We start from the raw sequence: 20,106 nt of genomic DNA, 5'->3' as shown, positions 1-20,106 counted from the left end.
CAGAGTTACCTACCGAGCCAAGTTTGCATACGAGCCTGGTGAGGGGTTTACATTTCCATTTCCTAATATTCTGATAACCAGTAAACACAAGAAGATCCAAAAGCTTGAAAAAACATGCTACCATTCTCAAGAACAGCTTCTATCCCGGTATTATCAGACTCTTGAAAGGACATTTTTACGTTAGATAGCGGACTCTTAATCTCTCAGTGTAACTTGTCGTGGCCCTTGTACTTTGTCTATCTGTGGTGCACTGGTTAGTGAAAGTAACTATTAGTTTAGGATGCTGGTGAATGTTGGCAGCTCGGGTTGAGGTGTTTGATGTTGGGGTGTTCACCCAGCTTGGCAATTAGCTTGCAGATGTTTCATCGCCTGTCGAGGTGACACCCTCAGTGCCGAGTTGTTGCTGTTTCACTGTGAGAGTGTTCACGTTTATACAGGCTGCTTGCCTCGGTCATGATTTAGTTCCATTGAATTCCATTGGCTTGTGTTTCTTTGGCTCTTATGGGTTCGTAGATGGTGACTATTTCAATATGTTTGCTTAGAAGCGTGGTTCTCTTATAACTCTGTAAACAAAAGCTTTTCACTAAGTCAGGATGTGAGACTAATACAGTAAACCAATATATTTTTAAAGATCCCTTGTGATTTATGGATGCAATAAGGAGGAGGGGAGCAGGAGTATGAGTTTGCCCCTCGACCCTCAAGTCAGTTTAGTCATCATCATTATGTGCCGTGTCTTATGACATCATCATTATGTGCCGTGTCATATGACATCATCATTACGTGCCGTGTTGTATGACGTGGGCGATCGTGGTCTTTCCATCACCATGATTGTTCTTGGCCAATTTTTCTACAGAAGTGGTTTGCCATTGCCACCTTCTGGGCAGTGTCTTTACAAGATGGGTGACCCCAGCCATTATCAATACTCTTCAGAGATTGTCTGCTTTTCGTCAGTGGTTGCATAACCAGGACTTGTGATCTGTAGAAATTCTCTGATGTCTCAGCAATAGCTGGGTGTATAAAGGGAGGACAGGAGGATGGTGAGGACCTACAAGTACCTGGGGGTGAACCTAGATTACAGACTTGAGTGGAGCTCCAACACAGAGGCTGTGTATAAGAAGGGCCAGAGTCGCCTCTGCTTCCTGAGGAGACTGGGGTCCTTTGGAATCTGCAGGGCTCTCTTTCACTTGGTCTACCCGTCCGTTGTCGCCAGTACAACCTTCTATGTGGTGGTGCGCTGGGGCAATGGCATCAACATGCAGATGCCAAAACACTCAATAAACTGATTAGAAAGACTGTTATAGGGGTCAAACTAGACACGCTGGAGGTTGTGGTAGAAGAGAGGGCTCTACGGAAAATCCTGGCAATTTGGACAATGTTTCTCGCCCTCTGCATGTCACCTTGGCTGAACAGACTAAGTCCATTTTAGTAATAGACTAAGACAACTGCACCGCTGCACAGAGCGCTATATGAGGTCATTCTTACCCTCAGCCATTAGGCCCTATAATGAGCCAACCTATATCCTGGGAAGTGATGGCCCCCTCCCGTTAAACTGTTTGAAGTAACATTTTTTATTCTTTCTTACTTCTCTTCCAATATTTGAATATCTGTGCACTTGTAATGCTACTGTGACAGTAATTTGCTTTGGGATCAACAAAGTATTTATTTATCTATCAATCTGTCTATATGCACCAGCTTCTCATGCCTTCATGTGACCCTGGTCAGGGGGCGAAGCAGGTGCTACTCCTTGCCCGAGGGTGAGCTGCAGACTGCTGGAGGAAGGAGCATCTTTGACAGAGACACATCTCCATCCTGACACCCTAGTTTAGTAAGACGCCCGTTGGACGTGTGACCTAATCTTGTTCTCAGTACTGTACTGCTGTGCTGTCATTTTCTGCAAAGGATTCCTTTGAGGACTGAAAAGACCTTAGAATGAGTCTGATTATATTAAATGACTCCAACTCTCCAGGCCCCTGGGGCAGAGAGTTCCAAAGATTCACCAAATTCCTCCTCATAGTCTTAATTGGGTAGTCCACCTATTGTGAAACCACAAAGAAGGCAAATGCAATATTAGCCTTCATTTCAAGACAGCTAGAACATAAAAGCAGGGAAGCAACACCAAGGCACTGCTCAGACCGCACTTGGGGAGCTGAGAGTCATTTTGGGCCCCATATCTAAGGGTGTGTTGACATCGGAGAGGGCCCAGAGGAGAATGAAAGGAGGAACACTTGGGTCTAGACTCGCTGGAGTTTAGAAGAACAAGGCGCGGGGAACCTCCCGAACGTCGAAAGTCTTAGAAAGAGTGCACCTGGAGAGGGCATCCTTTTAGAACAGAGATGAGGAGGAATTTCTTTAGCCAGAGGGCAGTGAGTTTGTGGAATTCCTTGCCGCAGACGGATGTGGAGGCCAAGTCATTTGGTATAGTTAAAGTAGAGGCTGATAGGTTCTTGAGAGTGTCAAAGCTGACAGGCAGAAGACAGGAGAATGGGGTTGAGAGAGATAATAAGCCAGCCATGATGAGGTGGCAGAGCAGAATTGATGGGCCGAATGGCCTAATTCTGCTCCTGTGTCTTATTCTCTTAAAAAAAAAACACAGGGATTGTTTAAGATGTTCTCCCCTCTAGGAGAAACATCCTCTTAGCAGAATATTTTAGTTTCAGTGAGGTCACCTCTTGCTCTTCTAAATTCCAGTGACTTAGGCAGTCCAAAGTACACTGCTTTGTCTAATGGAGCGAATGTACTGCTTTAAGAAAGTGACTCACCTACACACTCCTGAGCGATTAGGGATGGGCAAGAACAGACTCTTTTCGCAAGGAACTGGGGAGGACATTGAGAAAAGTTCAGCGCAGAATGGAGCAGTGAGCTGAACTGGCCCGACCCTCACCTCGGGCCCCGACACCCTGACTGTTTCCATCTGGCCTGGTGCCTGAACTGTCAGCCAAACATTGGGTTCAGTCTCCTCGATAGGCTCTGAGGCCTGGGCCCGTCCTTTCCAGTTTGAGCTAGCACTTAAGTCATCGTCCAAACATTGGGTTCAGTCTACTCGATAGGCTCTGAGGCCTGGGCCCATCCTTTCCAGTTTGAGCTAGCACTTAAGTCATCGTCCAAACATTGGGTTCAGTCTACTCGATAGGCTCTGAGGCCTGGGCCCGTCCTTTCCAGTTTGACCTAGCACTTAAGTCATCGTCCAAACATTGGGTTCAGTCTACTCGATAGGCTCTGAGGCCTGGGCCCGTCCTTTCCAGTTTGACCTAGCACTTAAGTCATCGTCCAAACATTGGGTTCAGTCTACTCGATAGGCTCTGAGGCCTGGGCCCGTCCTTTCCAGTTTGACCTAGCACTTAAGTCATCGTCCAAACATTGGGTTCAGTCACTCTGGCATGCTCTGGGACCTGGGCCCCACTGCCTTAATTCAGCCTGTACAAGACTTTCCGACTACAATCGCCCACGTCATACAAAAGGCACATAATAATGATGATTCTGTAAGGGCCACAATGAGGAAGAATACGAGGACCTAAAGTTTGTTTTCATTGTAAGGATAGTCCGTTCAAGAGTCTGATAACAACAGGATAGAAGCTGCCTTTTAGCCTGGTGGTACTTGGTCTTAACCGTGCAAACACGAGGAAATCTGCAGATGCTGGAATTTCAAGCAACACACATCAAAGTTGCTGGTGAACACAGCAGGCCAGGCAGCATCTCTAGGAAGAAGTACAGTCAATGTTTCGGGCCGAGACCCTTCGTCAGGACTAACTGAAGGAAGAGCTAGTAAGAGATTTGAAAGTGGGAGGGGGAGGGGGAGATCCGAAATGATAGGAGAAGACAGGAGGGGGAGGGATGGAGCCAAGAGCTGGACAGGTGATTGGCAAAAGGATATGAGAGGATCATGGGACAGGAGGCCCAGGGAGAAGGAAAAGGGGTGGGGGGAAACCCAGAGGATGGGCAAGGGGTATAGTCAGAGGGACAGAGGGAGAATAAGGAGAGAGAGAGAAAGAATGTGTGTATATAAATAAATAACGGATGGGGTACGAGGGGGAGGTGGGGCATTAGCGGAAGTTAGAGAAGTCAATGTTCATGCCATCAGGTTGGAGGCTACCCAGACGGAATATAAGGTGTTGTTCCTCCAACCTGAGTGTGGCTTCATCTTGACAGTAGAGGAGGCCGTGGATAGACATGTCAGAATGGGAACGGGACGTGGAATTAAAATGTGTGGCCACCGGGAGATCCTGCTTTCTCTGGCGTACAGAGCGTAGGTGTTCAGCAAAGCGGTCTCGCAGTCTGTGTGACCCGGGTTGTTCTTAACTGTTTGTTTTTGCAGTGGTTTTCAGACATTGCTAATTGAATTAATTTGCCCTACTTTTTTTTAATAGGCAGAATGTGGCTCTTTGCTTCGCCAGGTAGATTTCAGTAAAAATTCTGGAACAGTCTGGCTTGATCTGGAGGTCAGATCTTATGTGCTAACTGTGAAGTGGAGTGGAGTACGCGGTCGCGTGAACACTTTACAGCGTTCGGTAGATCAGTCTTCATTTCCCACTGCTGTCTTGTAAGGAGTTTGTACGTTCTCCCCGTGACTGTGTGGGTTTCCTCCCACAGTGCAAGGGCGTAGGTTTAAGTCATATTTGGGTGTAGTTGGACGCACGGCCTCGTTGGGCTTGAAGGGACTGTTACCACGCTGTCTCTCTAACTTGGTATGGGTCTATGGCGTTAAAAAAAAAGTTTGGGAACCCACGCTCCGAATAAATAAACAAACGAAGGAGCAGAAAGACGCAGTTCCGCTCCTACGCCTGCAGTCAGGGATTCAATTCCCGCCACTGCCTGTACGCTCTCCCCGTGACTACACGGGTTTCCTCCCACACTCCACAGACCTGCGGGTTAGGGTTAGTAAGTTGTGGGCACGCTGTGTTGACGGTGGCAGTGAGCTGACCCTCGTGGGCCGTGCCCAGCACATCTCCAACTGCGTTGATCATTACCACAAACTACACATTTCACTGTACGATTCTGTGTACTTTTGATAAATAAAAATAATCTTTAAACTTTAGTCTTGAGGACCAATTCCTCACATGGAGGTGAACTATATACATTAAACACGAGGAATTCTGCAGATGCTGGAAATTCAAGCAACACACATTGAACGCAGCAGGCCAGGCAGCATCTCTAGGAAGAGGTACAGTCGGTGTTTCGGGCCAAGACCCTTCGTCAGGACGCTATATACATTGTTGGGTGGCAGGATGAGATCTCGGCGTCTGGGTTAATTCTGACAGATGATTCATTGCCCAATGAACAGCTCCGGTAATGATTTCTGCCGTACCTGCTTGACTAGTTTTATCTTCTGTTTGGGAAACAAGCTACAAATTGTTGCTTTCGCCTCCTGGTTTAAAATATCAGTGGGTAAACCTGTCTAACTGGTGCGTGCGTGCATGCATGCGTGTGTGTGTGTGAGAGAGAGAGAGAGAGAGAGAGAGAGAGAGTGTGTGTGTGTGAGAATGCGTGTGTGTGTCTGTATCCCCCATCTTCCCTCTCCACTGGTCAGACACAATCTATGATGGCATAAAACATCGATTTCTCTAACTTCCAGCAAGTCCTCCCTCCCCTGTCTCTCATTTCCTATCCTCTATTCTTGCTTCCCTCTTACCCCTTCTCTTCTTCTCGTCTACCCATCACCTCCCCCTTGTCCCATGGTCCACTGCCCTCTCCAGTCAGACGACTCCTCCTACATTGCAGCCAGCTCTACGTTGGTGAAACTCGTAAACTGGGGGACTGCCTCGTCGAGGGCCTCTGCTCCATTTGCCAAAAGCAGAATTTGCTGGTGGACAACCATTTTCATTGCTATCCGCATTCCTGTTCTGACATGCCGGTCCACGGCCTCCTCTCTTGCCACATTGAGGCCACTCTCAGGGTGGAGGAGCAACATCGCGGCGGTCAACGTCTCAGGCCAAGAGCCTTCGTCGGGACTGGAAAGGAAGCGGGCAGAAGCCAGGGAAAGAAGAGAAGAGGGAGAGGAAGCAGTAGACGTTGGTAGCTGATAGGCGAGACCTGGTGAGGGGGACGGTGGGGAGGGGAGGTGAAGTGAGAAGCCAGAAGGTGAATGGGTGGGAGAGGCAAAGGAATGAGGAGGGATGAATCTGATAGGAGAGGAGAGCGGACCATGGGAGAAGATGAAGGAGGGGAGCCAGAGGGAGGAGAAGAGAATTGGAGGAGAACCCTTTATTTAAAAAAATTGTTGAATGTCAAAGGTGCAGCTGCAAAAATTGGTGATGGTCAGTGGTACATCTGGAAAAGCTTCTGCAGGGCTTGGGTGGTGGGGTGGGGATACGTCTCTACAAAGGAGGTGTAAGACGCTCCTTCCCTCTGCTAGGCTGCAGGTCACCCTCGGGCTTAACCCACCCCCACCGACCAGGGTCACGTGAAGCCATGGGGGCAGGTGGTGGATGGTCGTATGAGCAGCCGGTGTAGATCACAAGTCCTGGTTATGTGACCACTGACACCAGGCAGACAATCTCTGAAGAGTATTGATAATGGCTGGGGTCTCTCGTCTTGTAAAGACACTGCCCGGAAGGCGGCGATGGCAAACCGCTCCTGTCAAGAACAACCACGATCATAGAAAGACCATGATCGCCCACGTCATGCGACATGACGCATAATGAACGAATGGACCGGCAGGGCTACTGAAACTCAGGCGGGTCTTTCAAATGCAATTACAAGTTTGCTCCACCATGTGCAATTGTGTAGAATGAAAATCGGCCATTCAGCCCATCTACTCCATGTTCAGTTTGAAACTCCTGTTTTTGTCATCTCTAAATCGGGGGTTCCCAACCTGGCCCTCAGTTAACCGTAAAAACGGTTGGGAACCCCCAATTCAAATCCATCAGAACAATGCACCCTACCCTTTAATGCATCTGTCTAGGGGGAGGATGAGAGGTGACTCGATAGGGGCAAAGATCGAGTGGGCAGAAACGGCAAAGGCACCATAGTAGTGTGGCAGTTAGCATGGCATCATTACGGCTCAGGGTGTTCCGGAGATTAATTCCAGCACCATCTGTAAGCAGTTTAAACATTCCCCCTGTGACCGTGTGGGTTTCCTCCGGGTGCTCCAGTTTCCTCCCACAGTCTAAATACGTACCGATTAGTAGGTTAATCAGTCATTGTAAATTGCCCCGTGACTAGGCTAGGGTCAAATCGGGGGATTGCTGGGATGTGCGGCACACTGGGCTGGAAGGGCCTATTCCATGTTGTATCTCGAAATAAAACTGAATGAGATAACAGATTCTGTAAAAACTGGTGAGGGTCAACAGGGACTTGAGGAAGTAGAGGCTTTATGATCAGTGTCCCGGTGCTGGGGACGTCAGCCTGTGAAGGGACATCAGCACCGGCTTGCTTTTCCTCACAGGGGCTTTGTCGTGATTGGCAAAGGCCGAGTTTCTGATATCTCTCCAGAGCTTTAGGTGCCTGTTGTACAGAGATATCTGCTTCACGTACAGGGAGCAGAGATCACTCTCAGGAAGTTGGTAACTGATGTGATGTACTAACTTGGATCACTCCTGAATAACAATATATATTTATTGCATCTCTAACACTACAATATCCTCTGGCATTTCACAATTACCACGTAAATTCGGCGGGAGGAGAAGATGGCAGTGCGCCTGCCTGTGCGCAGCCCTCCGGTGAAAAATGATAACGTATCTGTTAAATAGGGGCCGAGGACAATTCTGATTTGATGGAGAATGGACGTGAAAGCACAGAGGAACATCTGGAGAAATTTCTGAAACGCCCGTTCGCTGCTGTCGTTACTGTGTGGTGGGGAATCTTTTGGAGGGTAGGCCTCAAAATCCCCGGCCTTGCCTGCTTTTGGCGACCGAGAAGGAGGTTGAATCATTCAGCAGAGATGGCACTCCGTACTCGGTGTCAGAGAGCTGATCAGAGCTCGAAGTTTTCGGATGACTCAGAGTCGGATTGTGGTCAGCATGGCAGGGAGAGTTTTTCTTCCTTCTCCCGTCTGCGTGAGATGTGGGGCATTAGAGACTTTGAACTTTACTGTGCTCACGGACTTTTTCATCAAGTTACGGTATTGTTACACTGTTTGTAACTATATGTATAATTACACACATCAAAGTTGCTGGTGAATGCAGCAGGCCCTCTTCCTAGAGATGCTGCCTGGCCTGCTGCGTTCACCAGCAACTTTGATGTGTGTTGCTTGAATTTCCAGCATCTGCAGAATTCCTGTTGTTTGCGTTTTTAAAATATGTTATAATTATGTAGTTTTGTCAGTTTTTTCAGTCCTGTGTTTTGTGATATCACACCAGAAGAAATAATGTATCATTCCTTAATGCATGCATTACTAAATGACAATAAAAGAGGACTGCATGTCCTCATAATCTAAATTAAAACTTTGAGGTTTAGCCATGGAAGATGTTATCTAGACAAAGGTTTGCTAAACAGGTTTTAAGGAATACCTTTAGGTGTTGAGGGAGTGGTTAGTGTGATGTTATTACAGCTCAGAGTTCAAATATGGCAATACCTATCAGAAGTCTGTACGTCCTCCCCGTGGAATATATGGGTTTTTCCCAGGTTCTCGGTTTCCTCCCACAGTCCAAAAATGTACTGGGTAGGTTAATTAGTCATGATCGATTGTCCTGCGATTAGGTCAGAGTAAAATCAGGATTGTCGGGGGTTGCTGGAGCTGGAGTGGATAGGGGCTCGAAGGGCTGGGGGCCAGCTCCACAGTGTCCCCACATAAAACAAAACATTCTGTTCCTCGGGCGACCGGGGGCCGTGTCAGTGTTTGTACATCCTGTGCCAGTGTTGAAGGTGGTGGGAAATTTCAAAAAACTCTTGTGAGGCTCCCAAAATATGACTGGTGGTCCCCACCGACCAGGACCTTGTCCTGTATACCGCGAGTTGGGCTGAGGGGTGGGTGGGGATCAGATTTAATATCATCGGCAAGTGTCATGAAATTTGTTTAGCGGCGGCAGTAATAGTAAAAACTGTAATTTACAGTGAGTGTATAAAAAGTTAAAATAAATCGTGCAAAAAGAGAAAAAATGTAGTGAGGTGGTGTTCATGGGTTCAGTGTCCATTCAGAAACCAGGTGGCAGAGGGGAAGAAGCTGTTCCTGAATCATTGAGTGTGTGTCTTCAGGCTCCCGTACCTCCTCCCTGATGGTAACAATGAGAAGAGGGCATGTCCTGGGTGGTGGGGGTCCTTAATGATGGACGCCGCCTTTTTGAGACATCGCTCCTTGAAGATGTCCTGGATACTACGGAGGCTGGTGCCCATGATGGAGCTGACTGAATTGGGCAGCACCAGAATCAAATTTAATACCACTGATGTTATGTCAGGAAATCTGCAGCAGTAGCACAGTTCAAGACATAAAAACTCAAGTTACCTTAAATAAATAATAGTGAAAAAGACAGATACTGAAACCGGGCAACACACACAAAATGCTGGAGGAACTCAGCAGGTCAGGCAGCATCTACAGAGGGGAATGAACAGTCAGTGTTTCAGGCCGACACCGTTGCAGGTATCTGGACCTAAACCATGTGTCCCGATGAAGGGTTTAGGCCCAAAATGTCAACTGTTTATTCCTCTCCATGGACGCTGCCTGGCCTGCTGAGTTCCTCCAGCATTTTGTGTGCATTGCTCTGGATTTCCAGCATCTGCAGAATCTCTTGTGTTTATAATAATGTTCATGGATCAATTTCGAAACCTGATGGTGTAAGGCAAAAAGCTGGTTTTAGATCACTGGGTATGGGTCTTCAGGCTCCTGTCCCTCCCTCCCTGATGTCAGTAGTGTGAATTGGGCATGCTCCAGATGGCAAGCGTCTTTAATAATGGACGTCATCTTCTTGACTGGTAGAGGGGTGGAGATACGTCTCTACCAAAGGAGGTGCAAGTCACTCCTTCCCTCCGCTAGCCTGCAGGTCACCCTTCGGCAAGGTGTAGCACCTGCTTAGCCCCCGATCAGGGTCACGTGAGGCCATGGGAGCAGCCGGTGCAGATCACAAGTCCTGGTTACGTGTCCACTGACACCAGGCAGACAACCTCTGAAGAGTATTGATAATGGCTGATGGTCACCCATCTTGTAAAGACACTGCTCAGAAGGCGGCAAAGGCAAACCACTTCTGCAGGAAAGTTTTCCGAGAGCGATCATGGCCATGGAAAGACCATGATCACCCACATCATTGGACATGGCACTTGATGATGATGATGATCTTAGGGCACTGCCTGTTGAAGGTGTCCACAGCCGGGGGGAGGATTGGGCCTGTGATGGAGCTGACTGAGTCTTCACTATCCTTCTGCAGCCTCTGCCATTGGAGCGTCCATGCCAGGCAACCAGTCAGAATGCTCTCCACTATATTTGCAAGAGTCATAGTCAGGTACAACACAGAAACAGGCCCTTCGGCCCATCTAGTCCATGCCAAACTGCACCAGGACCATAGCCCTCCATACCCCTACCATCCATGTACCTATCCAAACTTTTTTTAACGTTGAAATCGAGGTCACGTGCACTAGTTGTGCTGGCAGCTCGTTCCACACTCTCATCGCCCTCTGAGTGAAGAAGCTCCCCCTTGTGTTCCTTTTAAACACTTTACCTTTCACCCTTAACCCATGACCTCTGGTTGTAGTGTCACTGAAACTCTGTGGAAAAAGCCTGCTTCCATTTACCCCTCACTTTTGTACGCCTCTATCAAATCTCCTTTCAATCTTCTACGTTCTAACCTATTCAGTCTTTCCTTATAATTCAGGTCCAACAGTCCCAGCAACATCCTTGTAATTTTTCTCTGTACTCTTTCAAATATATTTACAGCTTTCCTGTAGGTAGGTGACTAAAACTGCACACAATCCTTCAAATTAGGCCTCATCAATGTATGATACAACATCAATAGAACCTCCCATCTTCCACCCTCAATACTTTGAATTATGAAGGCAAATGTGTCAAAAGCTTTCTTTACAACCCAGCCTACCTGTGACGCCATTTTTAATGAGCTGTGGACCTGTATTCCCAGATTGCTTTGTTCTACAACAGCACCACTGTTCACTGTGTAAGGCCTACCCTGGCTGGTCTTGGATGACATACCAAAAACAAAAGTGGGGATGGATGAAAAAGGCCCTTCAGTCCATTATGTGTTTAATGCAAGCCCATTCTCTTGTCTGTTGCAGTGAAGGCATGGAGGATGGTTTGGAGACCTCAGCCTCCTGGTACACATGTGGGTTCGTGCAGTCTGCTGACTACAGTTTGATGGCTGAGCTTGGCTTGTGTTTGGCTCTCGAGGTGAGGTGATGAGAGGGGAAAAAGGCTTCCTGCTTATCTTCCACACCGACGGGGAGACCACTGGAAGGAAGGAAGATTGAAAAGAGGGTTAGAGCAATCAGTAAATTGTGTCTGCACTCTAGTTGGGTCCGTGAGAGATACGGCGCTGAAACGGGATAGCGAGGCACCTTGAAGTTGTTTGGGATTCTAAGGAAGGCAGAAACTTGGTACAGTGATCCGAATTATCACTAAACCTCACGAGCAGATGCCACTCACAGCTCTAGTGACCTGGGATTAGTCCTGACCTCTGGTGCTGTCATGTTCGCCCTACGATCTTGTGCCAAAAAGATGTAGGTTGCTGGGCTAATAATTACCGCCTGTGATAGGGTGTATTTTGGGGGGGTGGAATTAATGAGAATCTGGGGAGAATAACTGGGATTGGTGAAAATAGGCTTTTGAAGGTTGGCACAGGTTGGTGGTCTGAAGGGCCTGTGTCTCCATTGCTCCTCCAGATGCCCATGGAAACCTGAGACACTGAGGACGCGAAGGCTGTCCACAACAGTTGCCGGTGTTGACCTCGGTACCCAAGAGGTTGCCTCCGGTGGAGGAAATTGTTACTCTGGTCAGTACCGCCTGTTGGTGACACACTCCACGACTGGTCAGCTGTTCCGCGTAAATGCTCTGTGACAGGACCGCTAATCCAGAAGGCTCGAGTGATTGGTGAATGAGAGACCAAATCCCATAACTAAACTGCTGCTTAAATCTCAGAATCCTATCTGGTTCATTTGGGCTGCCGGGAGAAACAGAAGGCCATTCAGCCCTTCAAATTGTGGCTGATCTGGCATTCCTCACATCTACATTTTCTGAAACCCTCGATTCTCTTACTGATTGGAGTTGATCCATCTCAAATATCGCCAAGGACTCAGTTACGCACCCTTCTGAGGGAAGATGTCCCCCAGAGGAAACATTCTTCTCACTTGGGCGTCCTTTCCCCTGACATCATAGAGGCATAGAGAAGTACAGCCCAGAAACAGGCCCTTCAGCCCATCTAGTCCATGCCAAACTATTTAAGCTGCCTACTCCCATCGACCTGCACCCAGACCATAGCCCTCCCTTCCCCTCCCATCAATGTACCTATCCAAAGTTCTCTTAAACATTGAAATGGAGCTTGCACGTTCCGCTGGCAGTTCATTCCACAGTCTTACAACCATCTGTGTGAAGAAGTTTTCAGTTCATGTTCCCCTTAAACTTCTCACCTTTCACCCTTAACCCATGACCTCCAGTTGTTGTCCCACCCAGTCTCAGTGGGAAAAAGCCTGCTTGCATTTTCCCCATCTATGCCCCTCATAATTTTGTATACCTCTATCAAACCTCCCCTCAGTCGTCTATGTTCTAAAGAATACAGCCCTAACCTATCCAGTCTTTCCTTATAACTCAGGTCCCCCAGTTCTAGCAACATCCTTGTAAATTTTCTCTGCACCCTTTCAACCTCGTTTACATCTTTCACATAGGTAGGTGACCAAAACTGCAAACAATACTCCAATATAGGCCTCACCAACGCCTTATACAACTTCAACATAACATGTCAACTCCTGCACAAAGTACTTTGATTTATGAAGACCAATGTGCCAAAAGCTTTCTTTACAACCCTGTCTACCTGTGATGCCACTTTCAATGAATTATGGACCTGTATTCCCAGATCCCTATGCTCTACCACACTCCTCAGTGTCCTACCAGTCACTGTGCAAGGCCTACCCTGGTTGGTCCTACCAAAGAGCAACACCTCACTCCCATCTGCATTGAATTCCATCTGCCATTTTCCAGCCCATTCCCCCAGCTGCTGCAGATCCCTCTGCAAACTCATACCCTGTGGTTCCGGACTTTCCCATGAGAGGAACTATTTTCTGAGCATTAACTCTATCCTGAGTCTGAAGAGATTTTGTTGAGAAGATTGGCCATGTTCTTCCAAACTACAGTGAGTAGATCCTTGACCCATTTGCCCTTTCCTCTGTGACCAGCTCCTTCAAATCAGGATCATTACACTAGATCTTGTTTGAACCATCTCCATAGAACAGTTCAGCACAGCACAGGAACAGGCCCACAATGTTGTGACAAGCTAATTAAACTGGTAAATAAAATGCTACTAAATCAATTTCTTCTACCTCTCCGATCTTTCCCTCTTCTCCTTGCATCACCTCGTCCGCCTCCACCTCCCTGTACGTTCATGTTCCTACCCACGAGGAGACATCTCTATTGTATTCACCTCCTTTAGTGGGGACGGGGTGGAGATACGTCTCTACCAAAGGAGGTGTAAGGCACTCCTTCCCTCCGCTAGCCTGCAGGTCACCCCTGGGTAAGGTGTAGCACCTGCTTAGCCCCCGATCAGGGTCACATGGAGCCATGGGGGCAGGTGGTGGATGGTCGTGTGAGTAGACGGTGCAAATCACAAGTCCTGGTCATGTGACCACTGACACCAGGCAGACAATCTCTGAAGAGTATTGATAATGGCTGGGGTCACCCGTCTTGTAAAGACACTGCCCAGAAGAAGACAATGGCAAACCTCTTCTGTAGAAAAATTTGCCAAGATGAAAAGGCTATGAACGGCCACATCAAACGACACAGCACACAATGGCGACAACGGTGATGGTGGTGGTGCTGGAGGTCTCCAATAAAATATATTTACTTGGAAAAGCAGAGGGAGGTTTAAAGCCATGCTCAGTACTTTGAATATAGTTTCACTTGTGCAATTGATTTTAAACACCTCTATAAGATCCCCTTTCAGTCATCTACGCTCCAGTGAATACAATCGGAGCCTGCCCAACCTCTGTCCCTCAAACTCGAGTGACATCCTCAGGAATCTCTCCTGCAATGTAGAGTTCAAAGTAAATTTATTATCGACAGACCACACACTACTGTGAAATTCATTTTCTTGTAGGTATTTACAGGGGGAAACCAAAATGCAATACAAGTTGTGAAGAACTGTGCTGACAAACACCCATCGTACAAAGGAAGTCGAGCTGTTCACATACAAAAATACTGAGAACACGAGTTGTATAGAGTTCTTGAAAGTGAGCCTGTAAGTCATTGAGTCAGTTCAGTGCCAAGGTGAGTGAAGTTCTCCACATTGGCTCGGGGTAATAACTGTTCCTGAACCTGGTGGTGTGGGACCCCAAGGCTCCTGTACCTCCTGACCAATGGCGGCAGCAAGAAGAGAGCACGGCCTGGATGGTGGGGGTCCTTGATGACGGATGCTGCTTTCTTGTGGCAGTCTTCCGTGCAAGGGTACTCGATGGTGGGGAGGGCTTTGCCTGTGATGGACTGGGCTGCGTTCGCCACTCTCTGCACGCTTTTCCAATCCTGGGCTTTGGTGTTTCCAGGCCAGGCAGTCCCCGATGTTCCACGCCAGGCCGGAGGCCGCTGGTCCTGAGAATCAGGTCTGCTGGTGATGTGTTTGAAAGCGTAGCCGACACACAGGCAGGTGTCTGATGTATAGAGACCACCTTCCACTCGTAAAGGAAGGTGGCAAAGTGAGTTATTTCAGTTCAGTGTATTAAATTATTTCTTAGTTTTTTTTCTTTAAAACGAGTAAGCACTAGGGTTGGCATGGTAGCGTAACGCTTTAAAGCGATCAGCGATTGGGGTGCAATTCCCGCTGATGTCTGTAAGGAGTTTGGACGCTCTCTTCGTGACCGTGTGGGTTTCCTCTGGGTGCTCCGGTTTCATCCCACAGTCCAAAGACGTACAGGTCAGGTTTGCTAAACTGTGGGCAACCTATGTTGATGCCAGAAACATGGCGACACTTGCGGGTTTAGAAACACAGAAACATAGAAAATAGGTGCAGGAGTAGGCCATTCGGCCCTTCGAGCCTGCACCGCCATTTATTATGATCATGGCTGATCATCCAACTCAGAACCCCACCCCAGCCTTCCCTCCATACCCCCTGATCCCCGTAGCCACAAGGGCCATATCTAACTCCCTCTTAAATATAGCCAATGAACTGGCCTCAACTGTTTCCTGTGGCAGAGAATTCCACAGATTCACCACTCTCTGTGTGAAGAAGTTTTTCCTAATCTTGGTCCTAAAAGGCTTCCCCTTTATCCTCAAACTGTGACCCCTCGTTCTGGACTTCCCCAACATCGGGAACAATCTTCCTGCATCTAGCCTGTCCAATCCCTTTAGGATCTTATACGTTTCAATCAGATCCCCCCTCAATCTTCTAAATTCCAACGAGTACAAGCCCAGTTCATCCAGTCTTTCTTCATATGAAAGTCCTGCCATCCCAGGAATCAATCTGGTGAACCTTCTTTGTACTCCCTCTATGGCAAGGATGTCTTTCCTCAGATTAGGGGACCAAAACTGCACACAATACTCCAGGTGTGGTCTCACCAAGGCCTTGTACAACTGCAGTAGTACCTCCCTGCTCCTGTACTTGAATCCTCTCGCTATAAATGCCAGCATACCATTCGCCTTTTTCACCGCCTGCTGTACCTGCATGCCCACTTTCAATGACTGGTGTATAATGACACCCAGGTCTCGTTGCACCTCCCCTTTTCCTAATCGGCCACCATTCAGATAATAATCTGTTTTCCTATTTTTGCCACCAAAGTGGATAACTTCACATTTATCCACATTAAATTGCATCTGCCATGAATTTGCCCAGTGACCTAACCTATCCAAGTCACCCTGCATCCTCTTAGCATCCTCCTCACAGCTAACACTGCCGCCCAGCTTCGTGTCATCCGCAAACTTGGAGATGCTGCATTTAATTCCCTCATCCAAGTCATTAATATATATTGTAAACAACTGGGGTCCCAGCACTGAGCCTTGCGGTACCCCACTAGTCACCGCCTGCCATTCTGAAAAGGTCCCGTTTATTCCCACTCTTTGCTTCCTGTCTGCCAACCAATTCTCCATCCACACCAATACCTTACCCCCAATACCGTGTGCCAGCATGTCTCCAGACTGTGTTGATTGTTGATGCATTTCATTGTATGTTTCACTGTACACGTGACAAATAAAGCTATTCTCTTGCAACACACACAAAATGCTAACTCAGCAGGCCAGGCAGCTTCTATGGAAAACAGTACAGTTGACGTTTCGGGCCAAGACCCTTTGGCAGAGTATTTTCCCCACAGGAGCTGCCTGGCCTGCTGAGCTCCTCCAGCAGTGTGTGTGTGTGGGTGTGTGTGTGTGTGTGTGTGTGTGTGTGTGTGTGTGTGTGTGTGTGTGTGTGTGTGTGTCTGTGTGTGTGTGTGTGTGTCTGTGTGTGTGTGTGTGTCTGTGTGTGTGTGTGTGTGTGTGTGTGTTGCTTGGATTTCCAGCACCTGCAGATCTTCTCTTGTTTGTGAAAGCTAATCTCTTACCTCATTTGGTAACAGTAACACCGACAAAAGACTATGAGGTATTCTGGGATGGGGGTCTCATGGTCTGGCAGATAAAGGTCCATTTGCCAAAAAAAAGTGCTCACTCTGTCTCATGGGATACCTCTCGACCGCGGTGGGCTGCTCCCAGTGGGCCCTGTGGATGAAGGATTGTGTGTAGGGGCTCTACTGGTACAAGATCCAGCCCAACTTCCCATAATAGAGGGGGCTTTGTTGGTATTCAAGACCACATTTGGAATATCAGACATCCCACCTCTCCCGGAAGTTCCTGGAGTCTCCCGCATATTAGTAGTGGCTCCCTGATGCCCGCACATTATATACAATATCACGGAAATCAATTTTTTTGAGAGGGAGAGAGCGAAAAAGCGAGAGAGTGCACAAGCGACCAGGAAAGATAGAGAGTGTGTGAGCGAGAGTGCGCCATGGCAGAGTGTTCCAAAAAGAGAAAATATAAAACGTACGTCACCCCAGACTACACTAAAGTGTACCCCTGCTTAATAGGGGTCAAAAATAATGACAGTGTTGCTCACTGCACTGTTTGCAACAGTGACTTTTCTATTGCCCATGGTGGGTTAAGACTGTAAAAGACATGTTGAGGTGAGTTTAACTGGTGTCATTCGATCATTAGCGTAGCTAACGTTATTTAAACTAGCTGGCCAGCTGCTCAGGAGCTACTCTATTGCAAACATCTCACCTCTCCCGGAAGTCTCCCGCTACCCCGCTGAAATCAGTTTTTGTAGGGTGGGATGTCTGGAATATTGTGAGGGAAAGATGTGCTGGCACTGGAGAGGTCCAGAGGAGGTTCGTAAGAATTATCCTGGGAATGAAAGGCTTAACATATTGTGAGTGTTTGAAGCCTTTGGGCCTGTACTTGCTGGAGTTCGTTGGGATGAATATATAGGCCCAGAAGCATCAAACACTCTCCATACCAGTACCTAACGAACATTAAAAGTTCTGGATCGAGTGGATATGGAGCAGATGTTGCCAATAGTGGGAGAGTCTGGGATCTGAGGGCACAGCCTCAGAATAAAGGGACACCCCTTTAGAACTGCGATGAGAAGGAACTTCTCCAGCCAGTGGATGGTGAATCTGAGGAATGGGTTGGCACAGGCGGCTGCGGAGGGCAAGTCACTGGCAGAGGTTGATAGGTTCTCAACTGGTGAGGGATTTACTGGGAAAAGGCAGGAAAATGGGGGTGAGGGAAGAAAAGATCAGTCGTCATGGAAATGCAGAGCAGAATCGATGGGCTCACTTGGAGTATTGTGAGCAATTTTGGGCCCCTTATCTTAAAAAAAAGGATCTGATGACATCAGAATCTATAGCAGGATCACGAGAATGACTCTGGAAATGAAGGGTTATCATATGAAGCGTGCTTGTTGGCTCTGGGCCTGTACTCGCTGGAATTTAGCAGAATGGGGGGGGGGGAATTCTTATTGAAACATCTCGAATATTGAAAGACCTCGATAGAGTGGAAGTTTCCCATGGTGGGAGAGTCTAAGACCAGAGGACACAGCCTCAGAATAAAGGACATCCATTTAAAACGGAGATAAGGGTTTTCTTTAGGCAGAGGGTAGAGAATCTGTGGAATTTGTTGTCACAGGCAGCTGTGGAGGCCAAGTCATTGGGTATATTTAAGGCAGAGGCTGATAGATTCTTGATTAGTCAGGGCATGGAGGGATAGGGGGAGGAGGCAGGAGATTGGGGCTGAGAGGAAAAATGGATCAGCCATGATGAAATGGCAGAACAGACTCGATGGGCCGAATAGCCTAATAGCATGTGGAAATTTGAGAAGTCATGACTCTTGCTGAAACCTGATTGTCGCTCTCTTGCTTCTTACAGCCAAGCACCCGGAGATTAAGTCACTGATGGGCCCAGATCCCCACCTGAAGTGGATAGTCACGGCGATGGTGCTCTTTCAGGTCGCCTCCTGTTACCTGGTGAAGGACCTGCCCTGGAAGTGGCTGCTGTTCTGGGCGTACGTGGTGGGTGGCAGCGTCAACCACTCCCTGACCCTGGCCATCCACGACATCTCCCACAACGTGGCCTTCGGCAACAAGGATGCCAAGTGGAACCGCTGGTTCGCCATCTTTGCCAACCTGCCCATCGGCATGCCCTACTCCGCCTCCTTCAAGAAGTACCACATAGACCACCACCGGTACCTGGGTGGAGACGGGCTTGACGTCGACGTGCCCACCGACTTCGAGGCCTGCTTCTTCCGCACCCCGGCCCGCAAGGTGCTCTGGCTGGTCGTACAGCCGCTGCTTTACATCCTGAGGCCCCTCTACGTCAACCCCAAGCCCATCACCCAGATGGAGGTAATCAACGCCGTCATCCAGCTGAGCTACGACATGGCCATCTACCACGTCTGGGGCCTGAAGCCCGTGTTCTACATGCTGTCCAGCTCTATGCTGGGGATGGGCCTGCACCCCATCTCCGGGCACTTCATCGCCGAGCACTACATGTTCCTGAAGGGATACGAGACCTACTCCTACTATGGACCCCTCAACTGGATAACCTTCAACGTGGGTTACCACATGGAGCACCACGACTTTCCCAGTATTCCCGGCAGCAAACTGCCCCAGGTAACTGCCCACCTCAAGGGATCCTTCCCCTCCACGCACCTCCGCTCCTTTTCGGAGATACCACTGACCCTTCCCACAGGCCCATCGAGCCTGCTCCACCATTCAATCCCTCCCAAACTCACTGTCCTGCCTTCTTCTTTGATGCCCTTACTAACAAAGACCCTATCAACCTTCGCTTTGAATATATCCAATGACTTGGCCTCCGCAGCCACTTGTGGCAATGAATTCCACAGATTCACCACCCTCTGGCTAAAGAAATTCCTCCTCATCTCTGTTCTGAAGGGGCGTACTTGTATTCTGATGCTGTGCCCTCTGGTCCTAGACTCCCCCCACTGTAGGAAATATCTTCTCCACGTGTACTCTATCTAGCATACGTCATGGTAACCCTTTTGGTCCAATAAGCCCCTGATACCCAGTTACACGCATGAGAACAACTAACCTCCTATCCTGACGAAGGGCCTCGGCCTGAAACGTCAACTCTACCTCCTCCTAGAGATGCTGCCTGGCCTGCTGCGTTCACCAGCAACTTTGATGTGTGTTGCTTGAATTTCCAGCATCTGCAGAATTCCTGTTGTTTGTGTAACCTCCTATCCTGTATATCTTTGGGATGTGGGAGGAAGGCTGAGCCCCAGAGGAAACCCACACGGTTACAGGGAGAACATACAAACCCCTTACAGACCGCGGCAGAAATGAACCTGGGTTGCAAGCGCTGTAATGGTGTTAACCTGAACACTACGATACTATACCTGTGGTAACTTCTGCTTTGAAAAAGGCACACTCGACAACTTCATAGCCAAAGAAACAACTTTATCTCGAAGGGCAAAACCGTTATGCATATACTGAGGCTTTCACAACCCGTACGGCATGGCGGGAACACTGTATACAGAGACCACCGGAAGTA

At 48.3% G+C, this 20,106-nt stretch overlaps 1 protein-coding gene across 3 annotated transcripts in view; it reads left to right on the top strand.

The window, feature by feature from the left end:
- Positions 1–20,106, top strand: part of LOC134352608 (sphingolipid delta(4)-desaturase/C4-monooxygenase DES2-like) — a 40,210-nt gene that overhangs the window by 17,544 nt on the left and 2,560 nt on the right. For 2 of the 3 annotated variants that reach the window (XM_063059902.1, XM_063059903.1), the window contains exon 2: positions 18,463–19,205. In XM_063059902.1, the coding sequence (XP_062915972.1) occupies positions 18,463–19,205 (743 nt within the window). Of the gene's footprint in view, positions 1–14,177; positions 14,348–18,462; positions 19,206–20,106 lie in introns of all 3 variants that reach the window. The other variant, XM_063059904.1, reaches the window with a different exon arrangement.

Source organism: Mobula hypostoma, chromosome 10 (assembly GCF_963921235.1).
Source record: "Mobula hypostoma chromosome 10, sMobHyp1.1, whole genome shotgun sequence".
Classification (NCBI taxonomy): Eukaryota; Metazoa; Chordata; class Chondrichthyes; order Myliobatiformes; family Myliobatidae; genus Mobula; species Mobula hypostoma.
Note: the sequence above shows the minus strand (reverse complement) of the source record. Positions and strands in the feature narration are given on the sequence as shown.